This window comes from Lolium rigidum, chromosome 3 (genome assembly GCF_022539505.1).
Source record: "Lolium rigidum isolate FL_2022 chromosome 3, APGP_CSIRO_Lrig_0.1, whole genome shotgun sequence".
Taxonomy (NCBI): Eukaryota; Viridiplantae; Streptophyta; class Magnoliopsida; order Poales; family Poaceae; genus Lolium; species Lolium rigidum.
In genome coordinates, this window is record NC_061510.1 from 150,631,024 (window position 1) to 150,652,859 (window position 21,836).

At 45.6% G+C, this 21,836-nt stretch overlaps 1 protein-coding gene across 1 annotated transcript; it reads left to right on the forward strand.

The window, feature by feature from the left end:
• The first annotated feature begins 2,290 nt into the window (after positions 1-2,290).
• LOC124698422 (peroxidase 2-like) lies at positions 2,291-3,467 on the forward strand. The gene is made up of 2 exons (XM_047230910.1): positions 2,291-2,516; positions 2,697-3,467. The coding sequence occupies exons 1-2, from the start codon at positions 2,304-2,306 to the stop codon at positions 3,465-3,467; spliced, it is 984 nt and encodes a 327-aa protein (XP_047086866.1). The 5' UTR covers positions 2,291-2,303.
• The last annotated feature ends 18,369 nt before the right edge of the window (positions 3,468-21,836 follow it).

The following is a 21,836-nucleotide window of genomic DNA, read 5'->3' on the forward strand; positions in this document are numbered from 1 at the left end:
AAGTTAATGATGCATCAGCTCATGGAGGAGGAAGCCATTGTCGTTGATGAATAGGATCACTTCATGATTCTCGCCGTTCTTCTACAATTACGTGCGGATGAGAATGCCTATCCCAAACTTGGAGGTTCCGCGAGTGGGAGAAACAAACCGAAGCCAAGGTAGAGAATAGAGGGTCATGCCTAGCTCTACACTGACTATTTCATCGATGATCATACTTATGCCCCATAGGATTTTTGCCGGTGGTTTAGGATGGACAAATAGTTTTTCATGACGATAGTGTATGGTGTGAGAGAGTACGATAACTACTACTTATGAAGAATGACTGCACCGGAATCCTTGGTTTCTCATCAATGCGGAAATGCACTGCTGAAATGAGGATGCTTGCATATTGAGCTCTTGGAGATGCAATAGATGAGCACATACGCATGTCTGAGTCCACAGCTATTTAATGCATACAAGTTCTACATGGCGGTGGAGGGAAAGTTGGGCCAGACTATTTGATAGGACCAAATGAAGCAGAGACAGCTCATATCATGGCATATAATGAAGCGAGAGGATTACTTAGGATGTTAGGAAGCATCTATTGCACGCACTGGTTATGGAAGAATTGTCCATTTGCATGTCAAGGTTTGTACAAAGAGCAACATGAATATAGTGGTGTTGTACTTGAAGTTGTGGCAAACTATAATCTTTGGATTTGGGACACTTGTTTCAGTCCGTCAGATTCTTGCAATGACATCAACGTTCTTCATTCCTCTCTTGTGTTTGGTAGACTTGTTGAAATCCATGCTCCACATTGCAACTATGAGATCAATGACCACCAATATACCATAAGGGTACTACCTAACTGATGACATCTATCAAAAATGGCAGACTTCTGTGAAGACAATCAGTAACCCTCTAGGTCAGAGGAAGTCTCACCTTGCTTCGCGACACGAAAGTTGCATGAATGATGTCGACCGTATATTTGGTGTGTTGCAGGCTCGATCTGGTATTGCCTATCCTGCTCTTTCTTTGTCCTGAGAGGACATGTGGGAGGTGATGAATGCTTACATGATCATGCGCAACATGATTATCAAGAGTGACCACAAAACTTCAGCAATGGATGATCATTTGTATGACCACTAGGTCCTCTTGCCGTTTTTGATCATCTGGTGCCTGCGAATTGTGTTGATTTCCTCGCCTTGCATGCAACAATCCAGGATAGAGATACTCATGCGCAAGTGCGAAATGACCTTGTGCAGCATCTGTAGAGGCTCAAAGGATGCATCGCATGATGAAGTTCAACTTTATTTTATTTGAACTGTATGAGTTATTTATTTTATTTCTATTTAAAATTATTGATCAATTTATTTGTGTGTCAAACATTCGGTATGTCCGGAATGTTTGAGCCACGCCGCTTGAGGAGTCAATGCAGTGGGGTAGCAGTGCCCTCATATATGAACGGATAGAAGTCAGGTTAACTTTAACGTCATCAGCTAACTCAAAACCTTCCTTGTAATCAGAAGTGTGCCAACAGAAACGGTCAAGCAGACGACGCAATTAAAGTGTATGCTCTCTGCTCGTGACACTTCCTGGAGCGCACGTCTCACCTGCTTAAAGCTTAAACCGGCCTTTCACCAAAGATTTATTTTATTACTTAATTTCCGCGTGCTCTTGTACAAGTGGCCTCGCAGGAAATTTCTCACACGCCAAGTACATTAACTCGTACCTAAACGGATTTCAAGAACACGAAACACGCAAACCGCCAAACGAAATGTTTTTTAAGTAACCTAACCTCTCAACGACCGGAAAAAGCTGCGTCCCCATCTGCAACTGGTGGATTATAGATCACACAAAATGAACAAAACAAGGAGCTGGATACATGAATCAGCTCTAGCTTATATATGACCCATTCGTATATGAGTGAGGGTCAACCGCGGGTGTATCCATCAGGGATAGTGAACAACTGTTTGCTACTACTTCCTTTGTATAATGTCGTCAATTATCGACGCCCTCTGATAAGATTTCGCCGACACTGGGCGAGAGTTGTGCTGTAACCGAATTGAACGAAGATTGGCGGCAACTACCCAGTGTAGTGACGTTACAACGAAGCAAAAAAACCCCAACAAAATCATTGATAATTCGAAGCACAGCACAAGGCAAGTTGAAACATATTCACACATATGTATTCTTGGGAAGGCTAGGTCTTCTAATGCCCGCCTATATAAGTAGCTTCCTGCTCGAACTATTACAACAGCCAATCTCCTCCGATCGAGATCACTAGCTTGCACATCTCTTCCTATCTTAGTCAAGCTTCAGAAATGGCGGCTAGTGCTTTGGTAGCTTCTGCCTTGTTGCTCCTCGCTGTGGGGTGCCATGCCAGCCCTTACTGGCCACTGCAGATTGGCTTCTACCACGACAAGTGTCCACAGGCAGAGGCCGTCGTCAAGGGCGTCATGGAGCATGCCATCTCCCAGAACCCCGGCAATGGCGCCGCCATGATCCGCATGCTCTTCCATGACTGCTTCGTCGAGGTACTAACTAATTAGCTACTGCTTTTTCGCTTTAGTAGAGATCGACTATGTGGGTTTTAGATATTTAGTATTTTACTAGAGGTATTAGTGCAAGAAAATCATCTTTGCAACCACGTAAAAGTATACGCATGATCGACTAGCCAGACTTGATTAAACTGTCGATGAATGATGATGCATCAGGGCTGCGACGCTTCCATCTTCCTGGACCCGACCCCGTTCAGCCCGACGCCGGAGAAGCTGAGCCCGCCGAACGACCCATCCGTGCGCGGCTTCGAGCTGATCGACGCGATCAAGGACGCCGTGGAGGCGGCATGCCCGGGCGTCGTCTCCTGCGCCGACATCCTCGCCTTCGCTGCCCGCGACGCGTCCTGCATCCTTAGCAAGGGTAAGGTGAGCTTCGACATGCCGTCCGGCCGCCGCGACGGCACCTTCTCGAACGCCTCGGAGCCGCTCAAGTTCCTGGTCCCGCCCACGTCCAACCTCAAAGACCTCGTCGACAGCTTCGTCGTCAAGGGGCTCGACGCGGAGGACCTGGTCATCCTCTCCGGCGCGCACACCATCGGGCGCTCCCACTGCTCCTCCTTCGTCTCCGACCGCCTCAATATCCCCTCCGACATCAACGGCGGCCTCGCCTGGTTCCTAAGAAGCCAGTGCCCCGCCGACGCGACCCCCGGCGGCAACGACCCGGTGGTGATGCAGGACGTGGTGACGCCCAACGACCTGGACAGGCAGTACTACAAGAACGTGCTGCAGCACAAGGTGCTCTTCACCTCCGACGCGGCACTCCTCACGTCGGAGGAGACGGCCAGGATGGTGGCGGACAACGCCAACATTCCCGGGTGGTGGGAAGGCCGGTTCGCCAAGTCCATGGTGAAGATGGCCGGCGTGGAGGTCAAGACCGGTGGCCAGGGCCAGATCAGGAAGAACTGCCGCGCAATCAACTACTACTAGAACTAGAAGTAGTGTACGGCTGCGCATGCATGTAAGTACCGGCGTCATTTCATCGTTTCTGAAAGCGAGTTCATGTTGTAATTGGGTGATTCTTTTACTTCTGTTTTTTAGCATTCATCATTTGTTGCTTCTTTTTTCGGTTATTCATGTGTTCATTTCTCGCTAAGCTACGGAATTGTTCCTGTGTATGCGGATGTACATCTGTAATTGCGAATCAATGTTCTGTGCATATGGGTAATACTAAATTGCTTCATGCACATGTTTTGAAAGAGAAACATCTTGCATACTTAAAAGAAAAAATTCAATTCGGCTCCCGGGTGCGTACCTATGATGCCTCTACCATAAAAACATATTTTTAAGTTTTAAAAAAATTTAACAAAAAAATTTACATGTACATCTCCATAATATATGTGCATTCGTCAAATTTCACGAAAAAATGATATTTTTTGTAGTCTAAGCGAAAAAGAGAAAATTTATCTTGTGACAAGTCTTAGTTTCAGCACCGAATTTTGTCTTTTTTACACACGCCACATGACATATCGATTTTTCATGAAACAACTTTGTGAGCGCGTAGCACATGAAGATGTACGTGCGAAATTTTTGTTTCAATTTTTTTAACATTTTAAAATGTGTCTATCATGTATTTCAAAATAAATGGAGCATACGGCTTCCATGTGCCAAAACATCACTCCCACGTCCTACTCAGTTGATTTTATATGATATCGGAAAACTTAACATCAAGGACGATTGGAAAAGTGGGAACGAGCTGATCACTAAGCAAGGAAGACGTACGGGAATAAGTTTCTCCTCTTCGAAATAAGCTTTTGGCTCGCTTTATAAAAAAAGTTGCATGGTCGAACCGATACAAAGTGATGAGAAAAGACCTCTTACAAAACATATCAAGATATTTAGAAAACAGGAGTAGCCACACCCAGACGAAGCACCCAAGAATACAAAGTAGAGGTGTCACCACGCCTCCTTGCGAAACCATCGGACATAGTCGCACCATGCCCATAAATTTGCCGCCGGTGAGGGCCTCTTACCCACTCACTCTAGGCCGTGGAGTGCCGATCCTGCCAACGAACAACAACGACGGAGAGTGGTGCCGACATTGTGATGTGTATAAGATAGGAGGCTGCCGAGAACGCCCCACGCCAGCGCAAAAAGTGCCTCGAGATAGGATCCAAACTTACCCACCGATGACACCGGAAGGAGACCGAGAGGTACCGGAGCGCTACGACAACGTCCGAAGAGGGTGACAACAAAACACGACACCATCGTCAAGAACGGAACGATCAAGGGTTCTCACATGGAGCCCTGGCGCGGGGAAGGTAACCAGGGTTGCGCCTCCCAAGGGTTACAACACCTGCAGGAATCACTCCCGCTGGCGTGGGCGCGCTGAGATTTCGCGTGGAAAAAACCTTGGTATCACACCCCAATACCTCGGACCGGCTGCTATCTCCACACCAGGCCTTCATAACGTCATATGAGAGACGCCTTTGCCGAAGCATAGCTAACACCACGATCCCCCGCCACTCTTCGCCATCCACACAGCCAAGGAAAGAACTATCACCCCGTAACACGCTCGCCGAAGAGCCGGTCATGCACTCCACCTTCCTAGGTTCGTGGCCTTGGAATTCAAGACCTTGCCCATGTCGAACGTCAAGCATATGTAGGGCCCTGTGTTCGTGGGAGGAAGATAAATAGAAAAAAATTCCTCCGACTCCCACAAGACGTTGATGAGGATCCGTCTCGGGTGAGGGGCCATGGTTCTTACACATTGACGCGTATGTGAGGAAGTTGGTGCTAGGGGTCGGTCGGGGCAGTGTAGTCCTTGTACCTCCTGTTGTACCACTCATCCTTGTCCTTGTCGGTGAAGAATCGGACTACTGTGAACTCGCTCCATCGTTGGCTTCACCGCCTTCTCTGAATCCGGTCACGTTGGCGTCTAGAGCATTGTAGGTGAGGTGCCTCTACAGGTTCACACACACATACAAGTTGTAATGGCAAGAGGAAGGTGCAAGCCTCTTTTCCGCCAATGGGGACGGGTAGGTGTTGACGCGGACTAACTTGCTTCCTAAGGCAAAACCCTCATAGGCTTGTCTCTCACTTGTATGCCGCCCCAGTCCACTGCTCCTTTTTATAGGGGACATTGGGATAATCCCAAGTGTCCCTCATTCTGAAACCCATATCCTAGTCAAAGTGAGTCCAACGACTTGACACGTGTCCCTATCCACCTAAGTCTCCACTTAGCCAACTTCGATCAGTCTGACCTTATCTAATTAGTACTACTCCCTTAAGTGTGTGACCCCACAGGCTCAAAGGTAAGCTAGACCCAGTTTTTTGAGACGCGCTCGGTACTGATAGGTGGAAGTGGCTTCTAGCAAAGCATGATAGTCCTGTTACCTTGAGGAGTCTACCAGTGTGACGAAATGTCCAAGTCCCCTTGCCTCGCGATACTGATGGTAAGGTGCGGGCGAGGAACACGTCATGCCAGTGTCAGCTTAACTCTCTTTAACACTTAACCGAGTTGCAGGTGGCCGTGCTTCCGAATCATATCACACAAGATGGCCTAGAGAATATCGCTTCGAGTTAGAGGGGCAGATTACGTTTTGTCGACCATGCCACGCGGATTGCTTCTTAGGCGGCCCAACAGTCACCTTTATAGATACCGGTTACGCGTATCGTTGGGAAACCTCAAAGCCGCCTAGTCCACAACCTGGATCGTGCAAACACCTTGAGTCTAAGGATTACATTGCTCGAGTTGGACATCGTTGGACAGCCTAAGACACAGTGGGTATGGGAAGACCCGCTGCCATCGGCACTGGGTAGGCTTTGTGAAGCGGCTCCGCGGTAGGGTTCACCGGGGGGGGGGGGGCTAACACGCGTCGATACGCTTTTTGGTCTCAGAGGAGAGAAAGATTGGGCATACCGTTCCCCACTAAAAATCTGGATTTGACCGCCTAGGTGTGACTGTGTGAGTGAGGGCACTGTCCATGCATCTTATAATGTTCAAATGTGTGTGTAACGCGAGTTGATTCCTTACAAGACAGAACTTAGAAATGACACCTTAAACCCTACGATGCATCCAATCGATACTAATATAGTAGTAACAATATTTAAAAATACCAAACGGAACAGGCATCCGGTTTCTCGAAAATTGGTAAAATTCTATTTAAAAGTTTCAAAAAAATTGAAATAAATATTTGCATGTACATATTATCTTGATACTAGCTCGTGTAAGTTTTCACTAAAAAATACGATTGTATGTAGCCTACACGAAAATAACAACATATCTGAATGACGTTATAATGATTGGATTTGTACTGTTCAAAGTAATATAATTTTCCATTTCCTCATTTTTGCATATGTCACATGTAATCGCATTTTTTCATGAAAACTTACACGAGTAAGTATCAAGATAATATATACATACGTGTTTTTTCCAAATTTTAAAGAAATGTTTAAAAAGCATTTTTAAAATTGTTCATAATCAGGTGCACACAGGTCCACCGAATCCGAGTCGATATTCGAAGTATTGGCGTTTTCTTCGGAGCAAGGTATAGCTACGCGAGCAAGTGAAATGTCGCTGCCGTGTTCAATATCACTAGAGTCTAGAGATTGCTTCCACACGCTTACATGCAGGATACAGCTAGCGAAGATATATCATTAAAAGAATAACAAATCTCATCCTTCAGGTTTCTGTACTCACTGTGCCGTACAAAAGTGAACATTTCCACGTGTAAATGGCGGCCTCTTCTTCCGCAAAAGAGATGGGAAATAGGCAAAGGGCTATGCGTGTGAACGTGTGATACTGTGATCTAGTGAAGGAAAAAATTGATACTAGATTAAACTAGGCACACAATGGCATACTCTAACGCTATAATGTGCTTTGGGCAACAGGTAAGCTTCTCTTACATAATCGCACGGTAACTTCTAACTAGACCTTGAACTAGCCACGGTTAATAAACGGTCAAATATCAGTGTCGACCACAATCAGAAGTCACAAGCTGGAATGCACTCCGTATCAAAACAAATGGTTTTCATAATGATGTGGTTAGTTCATGCTCAATACTAGATCAACATTGTTGTTGTTGATAACAATAATTAGAGAAGAACAAATGTCGATCAGCGAGATCCCTCAAAAAAAATGCCAACCAGCGAGAACGACGGCACCTTGCACAATACTATGTCAACTCGTCTTATTCTGATTTTTTCAGCCTCTTACTAAATCTGCAATGTCCATGCTGGAAGGAACAAATTAAGAAGAAGTGGTTTGATGTGGAGATGGGAAGGTAGAATATTCTGTTTTGTCGTTAGCTACCCACGTGTATTGTGCGGTCCAACCTAACAAAGCCGGCTATAAGCCAAGTGTCATGTCATCTATAGTCATCTTACAGTTAATATGTACAATATTGAGCTATACAATTGTACTACTACTTCATTAGTGCATGGTCTGCCATTCATTTTCATATACTTTTTTTTGGAATAACAGCAGGAGAGCTGATGTGTTCATTTTTTTCGATAAAGGGAATATATTAATATCAATAAGATACCAATTACACCCCGTCCTCTGCAACAACGCACCACCCTAATGGCACTACGGATGCACACAGCCAAAAAAGAGGAAAAGAAAACTAAGAAACAAAAGTCCCGCTATAGTATCTCGGGCCTAACAACAACAATACATCCACCGCCAAGATAACACCTGAATTACAGACTCTCCAAAAAACGACGCTTCCAAGAAGGGAACAGTGCTCAAACACCGTCGTCGCCCGATCAAAGATCTTAGGTTTTCACCCTGAAGATAGTCCCCGCTCTCAAAACAATGCCTCCACCAAGGCCATTGCCAGGCACAACCAGTTAAGGCCAGACCTTGGGTTTTCACCCTGAAAGGTAGGACTCTGCACTTCACATGTGTTGTCGCCCCCACTTTCATACCGCTGTTGTGAAGCCCGGAACACCAAGCAAGTCTCTCAACAGCGCAAAGACTTGAACTTCCCTTAGCTAGTCCTCCCCTCTGGCCTTCATGAAATTCTCTTCTTCCGACTTTCATCATGGATCCATAGTCACTTGATGTCAACACAGAAAAAGAGCTTCGCGCCGCTCCCTCCAGAACCAATAGATCGGAATAAAAGCATGGGTGCGCACGACCGAATAGCTCCGATCCAGCAAATTCCAGGCAAAGCACTGTTACATTCGTCGGCGGAGCCTTCCGGAACTCAACCCCCCGGCCAGATCACGAGTCCAGGCCTCCGGTAGGTCCTCCTCTTCACGCAAGAGAGGCCCTAGGACCGCCGCCTTTATACAGGTCGGGCCCCCACGTCGGCGACCATCCAGGGCTGGCCAATCCAACCCTCCACCGGCGACACCATCGACGGCTTCCATGCCCCTCCATCTCGCCACCGGATCGAAGTGATAGATCAAAAGATCCACCACCACCAACCGCAGGCCGACCCTCTCCAGCGTAGAAGAGAGTCACCTCCTCCGTCGAACCCAAGGCTGCTGCCCCGGGCACCCTCGTGACGCGGAAGAAGCCCGAGATCGCCTCCACGCACCGACGAGAGGCGGGGGGGCATGGCACAGACCGAAGGCCTGGCCACCGCCCACCACCAGCCCCTGCCGGTGTGCCGCGGGAGGAAGCTGTAGGATAACGTAGCATAGAAAACAAAAAATTTCCTACCGCGAACACGCAATCCAAGCCAAGATGCAATCTAGAAGACGGTAGCAACGAGGGGGTATCGAGTCTCACCCTTGAAGAGATTCCAAAGCCTACAAGATGAGGCTCTTGTTGCTGCGGTAGACGTTCACTTGCCGCTTGCAAAAGCGCGTAGAAGATCTTGATCACGATCGGTTCCGGCGCCACGAACGGGCAGCACCTCCGTACTCGGTCACACGTTCGGTTGTTGATGAAGACGACGTCCACCTCCCGTTCCAGCGGGCAGCGGAAGTAGTAGCTCCTCTTGAATCCGACAGCACGACGGCGTGGTGTCGGTGGCGGTGGAGAACTCCGGCGGAGCTTCGCTAAAGCACGCGGGAGCTATGGAGGAGAGGGGGCGGCTAGGGTTTGGGAGGGGGTGGCCGGCCACTAAAGGGGGCGGCCAGGTTGTGGTCTTGGGGTGGCCGGCCTCCTCCCTTGGCCCCTCATTATATAGGTGGATCCCCAAGAGTTGGTCTCCAAGTCTTCGAATAAGACCCGAACCAAAACCTTCCAAAAGGAGGGAAACCTAGCCAAGCTAGGACTCCCACCAAAGGTGGGAGTTCCACCTCCCATATGGGGGGTGGCCGGCCCCCTAAGGGGGAGTCCACTTGGGACTCCTCCCCCACTAGGGTTGGCCGGCCATGGAGGTGGAGTCCCATGTGGACTCCACCTTCCTTGGTGGTTTCTTCCGGACTTTTCTAGAACCTTCTAGAACCTTCCATAGAACCTTCCGTGACATTTTAATTCACATAAAATGACATCCTATATATGAATCTTATTCTCCGGACCATTCCGGAACTCCTCGTGATGTCCGGGATCTCATCCGGGACTCCGAACAAATATTCGAACTCCATTCCATATTCAAGTACTACCATTTCAACATCCAACTTTAAGTGTGTCACCCTACGGTTCGTGAACTATGCGGACATGGTTGAGTACTCATTCCGACCAATAACCAATAGCGGGATCTGGAGATCCATAATGGCTCCCACATATTCAACGATGACTTTAGTGATCGAATGAACCATTCACATACAATACCAATTCCCTTTGTCTCGCGATATTTTACTTGTCCGAGGTTTGATCTTCGGTATCACTCTATACCTTGTTCAACCTCGTCTCCCGACAAGTACTCTTTACTCGTACCGTGGTATGTGGTCTCTTATGAACTTATTCATATGCTTGCAAGACATTAGACGACATTCCACCGAGAGGGCCCGGAGTATATCTATCCGTCATCGGGATGGACAAATCCCACCGTTGATCCATATGCCTCAACTCATACTTTCCGGATACTTAATCCCACCTTTATAACCACCCATTTACGCGATGGGCGTTTGGTGTAATCAAAGTACCTTTCCGGTATAAGTGATTTACATGATCTCATGGTCATAAGGACTAGGTAACTATGTATCGAAAGCTTATAGCAAATAACTTAATGACGAGATCTTATGCTACGCTTAATATGGGTGTATCCATTACATCATTCATACAATGATATAACCTTGTTATTAATAACATCCAATGTTCATGATTATGAAACTAATCATCCATTAATCAACAAGCTAGTTAAGAGGCATACTAGGGACTCTTTGTTGTTTACATATCACACATGTATCAATGTTTCGGTTAATACAATTATAGCATGGTATATAAACATTTATCATAAACATAAAGATATATAATAACCACTTTTATTATTGCCTCTTGGGCATATCTCCAACAGATCTCCCACTTGCACTAGAGTCAATAATCTAGATTACATTGTAAGGAACCTAACACCCATGGCATTCTGGTGTTGGTCATGCTTTGCCCTAGGGAGAGCTTTAGTCAACGGATCTGCTACATTCGGATCGATGTGTACTTTGCAAATCTTTACTTCTCCATCTTCGATGTACTCGCGAATCGAGTGGTAACGCAGCTTGATATGCTTCAGCCTCTTGTGTGACCTTGGTTCTTGTGCATTGGCGATGGCACCCATGTTGTCACAGTATATGACTAGTGGATCCAATGCACTAGGAACCACACCGAGCTCTACAATGAACCTCTTCATCCATACCGCTTCTGATGAAGCCTCTGAAGCCGCTATGTACTCCGATTCTGTTGAAGACTTCGCCACCGTGCACTGCTTCGAGCTTGCCCAGCTTCATCGCAAGCATCATTCAATATAAACACGTACCCGCACCGTGACTTAGAGTCATCGGGATCGGTGTTCCAACTTGCATCGGTGTAACTTGTTACAACGAGCTCTTGGTCACCTCCATAACAAAGAAACATATCCTTAGTTCTTTTCAAGTACTTCAGGATATTCTTGACCGCTGTCCAGATGTTCCATTCCTGGATCACTTTGATATCTTGCTAGTCAAACTAACAGCATGCGCTATATCTGGTCTTGTACATAGCATGGCATACATAATAGAGCCTACTGCCGAAGCATAGGGGATCTGATTCATCCTTTCTCTTTCTTCTGCCGTAGCCGGTCCTTGAGTCTTATTCAAGACCTTGCCTGGTAACATAGGTAAAAACCCTTTCTTACTTTCGTCCATTCTAAACTTCTTTAGAATCTTGTCCAGGTATGTACTCGTGATAGCCCTATTAGGCGTCTTGATCTATCTCTATAAATCTTGATGCCTAATATATACGATGCTTCACCAAGGTCTTTCATTGAAAAACTGTTATTCAAATAACCTTTTACACTGCTTAATAGTTCTATATCATTCCCAATCAATAATATGTCATCTACATATAATATCGGGAATGCTACGAGCTCCCACTCACTTTCTTGTAAATACAGGCCTCTCCATGACACTGTATAATACCGAAGTCTTTGATCACCTTATCAAAGCGTCGGTTCCAACTTCTTGATGCTTGCTTCAGTCCATAGATTGAACGCTGAAGTTTGCATACTTTGTCAGCATTTTTAGGATCGACAAAACCTTTGGGTTGTACCATATACAACTCTTCCTCAATGTCTCCATTAAGGAATGCCGTTTTGACATCCATCTGCCAAATCTCATAATCGAAAAATGCAGCTATTGCTAACAAAATCCTCACAGATTTTAGCTTTGCTACGGGTGAGAAAGTCTCATCGTAGTCAACTCCTTGAATTTGTCGGAAACCCTTTGCGACAAGTCGAGCTTTATAGACAGTAATATTACCATCAGCATCTGTTTTTCTCTTGAAGATCCATTTATTCTCGACAGCCTTTCGGCTATCGGGTAAGTCTACCAAAGTCCATACTTTGTTATCATACATGGATCCCATTTCGGATTTCATGGCTTCTTGCCATTTGTTGGAATCCGGGCTCATCATCGCTTCTTCATACGTCGCAGTGGTCCTCATCATTGTTATCCACAATCATGACATTTAGACAAGGATCATACCAATCGAGAGTGGCACGTTCCCTTGTCGATCCGCGAGGTTCGGTAGTTTCCTCGTTCGAAGTTTCATGATCATTATCATTAGCTTCCTCTCGTTGCCGGTGTAGGCGGTACGAGTACAACTTCCGATACTGCGCTAATCTGATCAACGAGTATAGATTCATTAATCTCATCGAGTTCTACTTTTCTTCCGAGTCACTTCTTTAGTGAGAAATTCTTTCTCAAGAAAGGTTCCGTTCTTAGCAACAAAGATTTTGCCTTCGGATCCGTGATAGAAAGTGTACCCTATAGTTTCCTTAGGGTATCCTATGAAGACGCATTTTTCCGCTTTGGGTTCTAGCTTGTCCGGTTGTAACTTTTTACATATGCTTCGCAACCCCAAACTTTAAGGAACGACAGACTTAGGTTTCTTATTAAACCATAATTCATACGGTGTCGTTTCCACGGATTTTGATGGTGCTCTATTTAAAGTGAATGCGGCTGTCTCTAATGCATAACTCCAAAATGATAACGGCAAATCGAGTAAGAGACATCATAGAACGAACCATATCTAAGAGAGTTCGATTACGACGTTCGGACACACCGTTACGTTGTGGTGTTCCCGGCGGTGTCAATTGTGAAAGTATTCCGCATTTCTTTAAATGCATGCCAAACTCATAACTCAGATATTCACCTCCACGATCAGATCGTAGAAATTTGATCTTCTTGTTACGTTGATTTTCTACTTAACTTTGGAATTCCTTAAACTTCTTGAAAGTTTCGGATTTATGTTTCATGAAATAGATATACCCATATCTACTCAGATCATCTGTGAAGGTTAGAACATAACGATAACCACCGCGCGATGCTACACTCATTGGTCCGCACACATCGGTATGTATAATTTCCAATAAGTCGGTAGCTCGCTCCATCATACCGTAAAATGGAGTCTTAGTCATTTTTCCCATTAGACATGCTTCGCATCTATCAAGTGACTCAAAGTCAAGTGATTCAAGTAATCCATCGGTATGGAGTTTCTTCATGCGTTTCACTCCAATATGACCAAGACGACGATTGCCACATATAAGTAGAATTATCATTCAATTTAATTCGCTTAGCATCAATGTTATGTATATGCGTATCACTACTATCGAGATCTAACAGAAATAAGCCATTCTTTTGTGGTGCTCGACCATAAAAGATATTATTCATAAAAATAGAACAACCATTATTCTCAGACTTGAATGAATAACCGTCTTGCATTAAACAAGATCCTGATATAATGTTCATGCTTAACGCAGGTACATAATAACAATTATTTAGGCTTAAAACTAATCCCGAAGGTAGATGTAGAGGAAGTGTGCCGACTGCGATCACATTGACCTTGGATCCGTTTCCAACGCGCATCGTCACTTCATCCTTCAGTAGTTGTCGTTTATTCTTTAGTTCCTGTTTCGAGTTACAAATATGAGCAACCGAACCGAGTATCAAATACCCAGGTACTAGAACGAGAACCAGATGAGATAAACATCTATAACATGTATATCAGATATACCTTCTTTCTTCTTCTTGACAAGGCCGCTCTTCGGATCCGCCAAATACTTGGAGCAATTACGCTTCCAGTTGTCCCTTCTCCTTGCAGTAATAGCACTCAAGCATCGGGCTTAGGGCCGTTCTTAGGTTTCATAGGAGGCGTGGCAGCTTTCTTGCCACCCTTCTTGAATTTTCCCTTAGACTTGCCCTGTTTCTTGAAACCGGTGGTCTTGTTGACCATCAACACTTGGTGCTCTTTCTTGATCTCAATCTCAGCAGCTTTTAGCATGCCAAAGAGTTCGAGTAACTCCTTGTTCATGTTCTCGCATATTGTAGTTCATCACAAAGTTCTTGTAACTTGGTGGCAGTGATTGAAGGACACGATTAATCCCTGATCTGTTAGGAATCACTATTCCCAAGTCACCGAGTTTCTTCGCATGCCCGGTCATGGCGAGCATGTGCTCACTAATGGAGCTGCCTTCTTCCATCATACAGCTGAAGAAATGTTTCGATGCTTCATAGCATTCCACGGCCGCATGAGTCTCAAAAATAGCTTTCAGCTCATTCATCAACTCATGAGGATCGTGGTGCTCAAAATGTTTTTGAAGATCGGATTCCAGACTGCACAGGATGGCACACTGAACTTGAGAGTACCGAGTTTTCCGAGTCTCGTAAACAGCTTTTACTTCATCGGTTTCAGTTTCTGCAGGAGGGTCACCTAGCGGTGCATCAAGCACATATTGCAGATTTCCGCCGGAGAGGAAAATCCTCACATGACGGAACCGATCGGTGAAGTTGCTACCGTTGCTCTTAAGCTTTTCTTTCTCTAGGAACTGGTTAAAATTGATTGGGGATGCCATCTCTACAACATATATTTGCAATAGTTTAGACTAAGTTTATGACAAATTGAGTTCAAATTTTAATTCAACATAATTAAAAATCTAGGTGAACTCCCACTCAAAACAATATCCCTCGCATTGTCTTAGTGATCACACGAACCAAATCTACCGCACCTAAACCCGATCATCACGAGAAAAGGTGTGATTTCAATGGCGAACACTCAAAGTGTTCATCATATCAATCATATGATTCATGCTCTACCTTTCGGTATCATGTGTTCCGAGACCATGTCTGTACATGCTAGGCTCGTCAAGGCCTCCTTAGTATCCGCATGTGCAAAACTGTCTTGCACCCGTTGTATGTACTTATTGAATCTATCACACCCGATCATCACGAGATGCTTCGAAACGACAAGACTTGATAACGGTGCTACTAAGGATGAACACTTTATTATCTTGAGATTTTAGTGAGGGATCATCTTATAATGCTACCGTCGCGATCTAAGCAAAATAAGATGCATAAAAGGATTAACATCACATGCGGTTCATATGTGATATGATATGGCCCTTTTGTCTTTGCGCCTTTGATCTTCATCTCCAAAGCACGGACATGATCTCCATCATCTTCGGGCATGATCTCCATCATCGTCGGCGTAGCGTCAAGGTCAATGGCGCCGTCTTCATGATTGTCCTCCATGTAGCAACTATTACAACTACTTTGAAATACTACTCAACATGAAATTTAAAGACAACCATAAGGCTCCTGCCGGTTGCCACAATACAATAACGATCATCTCATACATATTCATCATCATATTATGGCCATATCACATCACCAAACCCTGCAAAAACAAGTTAGACGCTCTCTAATTTGGTTTGCATATTTTACATGGTTTAGGGTTTTCGATATAGATCTAATCTACCTACGAACATGAACCACAACGTTGATACTAATGTTGTCAATAGAAGAGTAAATTGAATCTTTACTATAGTAGGAGAGACAGACACCCGCAAAGCCTCTTATGCAATACAAGTTGCATGTCGAACGAGGAACAAGTCTCATGAACGCGGTCATGTAAAGTTAGTCCGAGCCGCTTCATCCCACTATGCCATAAAAGATGCAAAGTACTCAACTAAAGATAACAAGAGCATCAACGCCCACAAAACCATTGTGTTCTACTCGTGCAACCATCTATGCATAGACACGGCTCTCATACCACTGTAGGATAACGTAGCATAGAAAACAAAAAATTTCCTACCGCGAACACGCAATCCAAGCCAAGATGCAATCTAGAAGACGGTAGCAACGAGGGGTATCGAGTCTCACCCTTGAAGAGATTCCAAAGCCTACAAGATGAGGCTCTTGTTGTTGCGGTAGACGTTCACTTGCCGCTTGCAAAGCGCGTAGAAGATCTTGATCACGATCGGTTCCGGCGCCACGAACGGGCAGCACCTCCGTACTCGGTCACACGTTCGGTTGTTGATGAAGACGACGTCCACCTCCCGTTCCAGCGGGCAGCGGAGGTAGTAGCTCCTCTTGAATCCGACAGCACGACGGCGTGGTGTCGGTGGCGGTGGAGAACTCCGGTGGAGCTTCGCTAAAGCACGCGGGAGCTATGGAGGAGAGGGGGGCGGCTAGGGTTTGGGAGGGGGTGGCCGGCCACTAAAGGGGGGCGGCCAGGTTGTGGTCTTGGGGTGGCCGGCCTCCTCCCTTGGCCCCTCATTATATAGGTGGATCCCCAAGAGTTGGTCTCCAAGTCTTCGAATAAGACCCGAACCAAAACCTTCCAAAAGGAAGGGAAACCTAGCCAAGCTAGGACTCCCACCAAAGGTGGGAGTTCCACCTCCCATATGGGGGTGGCCGGCCCCCTAAGGGGGAGTCCACTTGGGACTCCTCCCCCACTAGGGTTGGCTGGCCATGGAGGTGGAGTCCCATGTGGACTCCACCTTCCTTGGTGGTTTCTTCCGGACTTTTCTAGAACCTTCTAGAACCTTCCATAGAACCTTCCGTGACATTTTAATTCACATAAAATGACATCCTATATATGAATCTTATTCTCCGGACCATTCCGGAACTCCTCGTGATGTCCGGGATCTCATCCAGGACTCCGAACAAATATTCGAACTCCATTCCATATTCAAGTACTACCATTTCAACATCCAACTTTAAGTGTGTCACCCTACGGTTCGTGAACTATGCGGACATGGTTGAGTACTCATTCCGACCAATAACCAATAGCGGGATCTGGAGATCCATAATGGCTCCCACATATTCAACGATGACTTTAGTGATCGAATGAACCATTCACATACAATACCAATTCCCTTTGTCTCGCGATATTTTACTTGTCCGAGGTTTGATCTTCGGTATCACTCTATACCTTGTTCAACCTCGTCTCCCGACAAGTACTCTTTACTCGTACCGTGGTATGTGGTCTCTTATGAACTTATTCATATGCTTGCAAGACATTAGACGACATTCCACCGAGAGGGCCCGAGTATATCTATCCGTCATCGGGATGGACAAATCCCACTGTTGATCCATATGCCTCAACTCATACTTTCGGATACTTAATCCCACCTTTATAACCACCCATTTACGCGCGTGGCGTTTGATGTACTCATAAGGAAGTACTTGCTAAACTACCACCTGATAATATTGTGTCTTATATCATGTTAAATGAACCTATGAGTATGCAAAGTGCTATGGACAAGATTTCTGAAATTTCATATGTGAATTCTAGCACTTATGCATGTTCTTTCATGTTTAATCTTATTGGTGACTATAACATGGATGGGAATTTTTTGGTAGATCACATATGCATTACTTGTGATAGAATGGCTGAATTAAAATTTGCTGTTTTCAAACCTATATGCTATGTGATAGTCTTTTTGCTGCGGGATATTACGTAATTTCCATGATAGTATGTATATTGATTCTGTTTTATGTGATAAGCTACAACCAACGAGAGTAATTTTACCTTTGTTGGCTTGTTCTAATCTTGCTAGAATGGAATCATATTTCAAAAATTCATTGTGTTTGTCCCAATACATGTTGCATTTATATGCTACATATTTATACTTCACTTATATTCGCAAACTGAGTTGCATATCATACCACTGTGAGTTTTGGTCAGGATCATATATCTATTTGTTATATATATCAGAGTAGCGCAGTAAAAGCATGGTATCTAACATCTATACATTTGAATATTTTGGATTTTTTTTGAATAACAGTAGGAGAATTGCTGTGTTCATTGCATTAGAAGAAAAAGGTACGAAGACCCGAACTTCTCAGTTTATTGTAGGAAAACCGGGCGAAAACCTTTACATCAATAAGAGCACCGCTAGACATAAAGAACGTCGGGAAGGCTAGGAGCGGCACAAACATAGAAGCACACCATCGGGGCAAGCAGCGTCACCGAACATCATCCCTCGGCTTACAGTGGGATGTCTTCGACTTCATTGCAACAGCCCCAAGGTCACTCCCAACATGTTGAATCGATCACCATTGCCACGAGCTTGTTCACCGTCTTCAACAACATCGGAGAGAGAAGACATAACCGAAGGGAGGCGGCATGTGCCGCTCCGGTCTTGAGAGGGTGGAAAACAGGACTCGTCTGGCGTCGCCTGCATGTCGAGAGTGCTCCTGCTACCGCCACCACGGGGCAACCCCACGAGACCCAACACCACAGACTCCAAGAACACTCGCCATTGATAGTGCCCGACCAGCCGCTTGACCACAGCCCAGGTGCTCCCATCAGTACCATGTCTCCAAAACGATGCTTCCACCGAAGTAACGAAATCGAGGATGCCGCCATCGCCAATCCGACATGCGGATTTAGGTTTTCACCCAAAGACAAGAACCAAGAGCGGGAGAAGTGTTCGATCTCCTCGGTAATGCCTTCAACAAGGCAAACGACACACAGAAGTGACGTCATCACCGGCATCGACGGAAGTCGAGCAAGATTTTCATCTGGAGAACTGCACACCTCGCTGGAACCCGAGTTCCCGGCGCACCTCAGTCACACCCAACCTCTCCACATGTACCTCGCCGGAGCAACATCAAGGGCGGCTTCATGACTAGCACCCCCGCTGGCCACCAAGAATCTGTGTGCACCCCACCTCCCTCTAGCCTTCAACTAGGCAACCTCCAAACTGCCCGAGCCGCCAGGTGCCCGGAATTGGAGCAAGTCCGCTTGGCCATCCGCTCGGCCTGTCCGCTGCCCTGGCCAGCAAAGGAAGCGGCGCCGCCACATCAGACTGGAGAGCAGCCGGAGCAGGGCGTCGTGCCACCGCGAAGGACGCGGCCCGCGCGGCCCAGATCTGGCCCAATCGGACCCGCGCAGCCAGGCGCGATGCAGCATGCCAGCGCCGCACCTGCCGGCCTTCGCCGCCCCGCCTAGAACCGCCGCACCTCGGTCCACCACCGCGCCAACGCTTGCTTGGGCGAGGCCAGCCTCCCCCGCGCCGACACCCGCTTGGGCGCGACCAGCAGCGAAACCCTCCGCGTCCACCGCGAGCTCCCCCAAGCCGCCTTTGGAGGCCGGGGCCACCACCACCACGGTGAGGCCAGCGGCAGCGGCAGAGAAGGAGGGCCCTAGGAGGAGGGCTTGGCCGGAGACGCTCGAGTTCCCCCGTGCCGCCCAAGCATAGCGACGCGGGGGGGGGGGGTGTGGTGCAGTCGCTGTGAGCAAAATAGCAATGCCAGTTGAGGCTGAATATTTTTGGATTGGTTTGACCTTGTTCATAATAAATTTGATCATAGATCATCCGTGAGGATATTGGATTTAGTACCGAACAATAATGCTACATATATAATTGTTCTTGATTGTGTTCATGATTATGTGTGCTTCACTCATATATGCAAGATAAGTTGTATTCTGAATTATGGAACTTTCAATTGTGTACACAACAACGAAATTACATGTTACATCTACATATATTGTGCGTATACATTGTTCTTTTTATTCCTTCCACTTTCAGCTTACCTAAAGCCGAGGACGGCTTTTGTTTAAGAAAGGGAGGATGATGAGGACATACTCATGGAATATGATGATTGTACATGCTTGAGCTGGAAAGAAATATTAAGTCTAGTTGATGATTGCTATAAGGTGAATTCTTTCCTGGTTGATAGTAATGTTTTGATTTATGAGAACGTTATACTACCTAAGTCTATGCACTTGTGTATGATTAGGTTCGATGGAGAGGCAAGCATTGCACGGGAGAGAAGAGAAGCTGGTCGTGAAGGCAATCTCATATATGCGCGAGGGAGGAGCGGGAGGCAGGCGCAGCATGGAAGGAGGTCACCCAGCGGTACTACTGACCAAGTTAAAATCAGTTCGGATTCGGTTCGGACAGACAAAAGTTCTGATTTTGAAACGGACGATGGTTTCTTCATACGAACTCCAAATCAGGAAAATAAGGACTCATTGGAAAGATAGTTTCATGTCCTTTCCAATGAGTAGGCCCACACATACCGGTTCGTCAAGTACAAGTCGTGCTGGCCGAAACAAGTCGATAGTCGTTTCTGCCAGTTTCCAGATATAGGGTTTTCAAGTTAGGAAAGTTAGAGATATGATAGATTTCGACCCCAATCCTTTGTTGGACGTCCAGTAGTCTTTATATATGCTTGTAAGTTGTGGCTTTTAGGTTTAGCCCATGTTTAAGATAAACCCTTGTTCATAGTTGTTTTCTACGCAAAACTATTGATACAATACTCTCCAATTCGTTTCGATCTGGAGTTTTATGCTACTAAAAGTTTGTGTGATCTGCTATTTCATTGGGGATTAGAAGATTGCAATTTACCGCTTCGTGGTCGGCGGCTACGTGCGCAAGTGTGTGGAGTTGCGAATATCTTGCAGGGTTGAGAGCTGTTGCATTGGCGACAGGGATCGATCGAGAGACTCGTCAGCGTCATACAAGTTATCATCCACTTCATCATCGTGTATCTCCGCTGTGTTCATCGTGTGTTCATCACCACCCCGTCGCTTACTGAGAAGATCGGGCAACAACCCCTTATCACTCCCGCTGATCCTCAGGGAGCAGAAAGGCCCATTTAATGTCATTCCGGCAGGTCAAAATTGACCAACACACGGCTGAAATTCCAATTCTTATTTTTGCTTTATCATTTTTGTCTACCCCATTAAGCCAGTTACCAATCATATTGGTAATATTAGTTGGAGGAGGTAAATTATATGTTAAGTAGATCATAGGCCAGAAACCTCGGTTTAGCTAATCTTTTTTTAATGGTCTCTGTTATCTGTTTGTTTTTTGCAAGCAAATTTATTCAACATTTATGATTGATTTTACTTGAACTGGTGACTAAATTATAGTATATGGTTGTATGCATCACTCAATGCAAAGGCCGGGTAACCGTTCTTTTCAAAGAAAAAAAGCATAAATCGCCACTTATCTATTGCATGCTTCTTCTCTCCTGTTTAGTGCATATTTAATGGATTTGGTCCACTAGATTGTTTTGCTGTATCCTTCGAGCAACTAATTATTCCTTTTTTATAAAAGGAATATATTTCAAACTAATTATTCTCGGACAACATAATTTCAGGAGCTAGTCTAAACAAGTAAAAATACATGATGCACACAGCTAAAAATAAGTCAAGGAAAGAAAAAAGGGAATAGGGCCTGCCAACATGAACAAAGATTCGCAGCAAGAACGAACACCGCTGGAAAATACCAATCAACCGGCTCATAGTCGCAATGTACATAAATTTCACGTGAAACATCACCACACAATGAAATCATGTGCGCACATGAACAATGGAGCGTCAAAAATTTCTCATCCTCTGAAAATACTCCCTTCCACCAGTATGTGTCAACTCGACACAATCATGTGAGAAGGTACCTATGGAGCATAGCCAAGCCTCTTCAAACAAAATCGCCTTAAATACCCATAAGGTCAACACAGTTGTAATTGTGG

Bases quoted from the DNA above. Each gene is read 5' to 3' on its own strand.
- LOC124698422 (XM_047230910.1), top strand. From the start codon at position 2,304: ATGGCGGCTAGTGCTTTGGTAGCTTCTGCCTTGTTGCTCCTCGCTGTG. The intron at 2,517-2,696 runs GTACTAACTAAT...ATGATGCATCAG, and splicing joins TCCATGACTGCTTCGTCGAG to GGCTGCGACGCTTCCATCTT.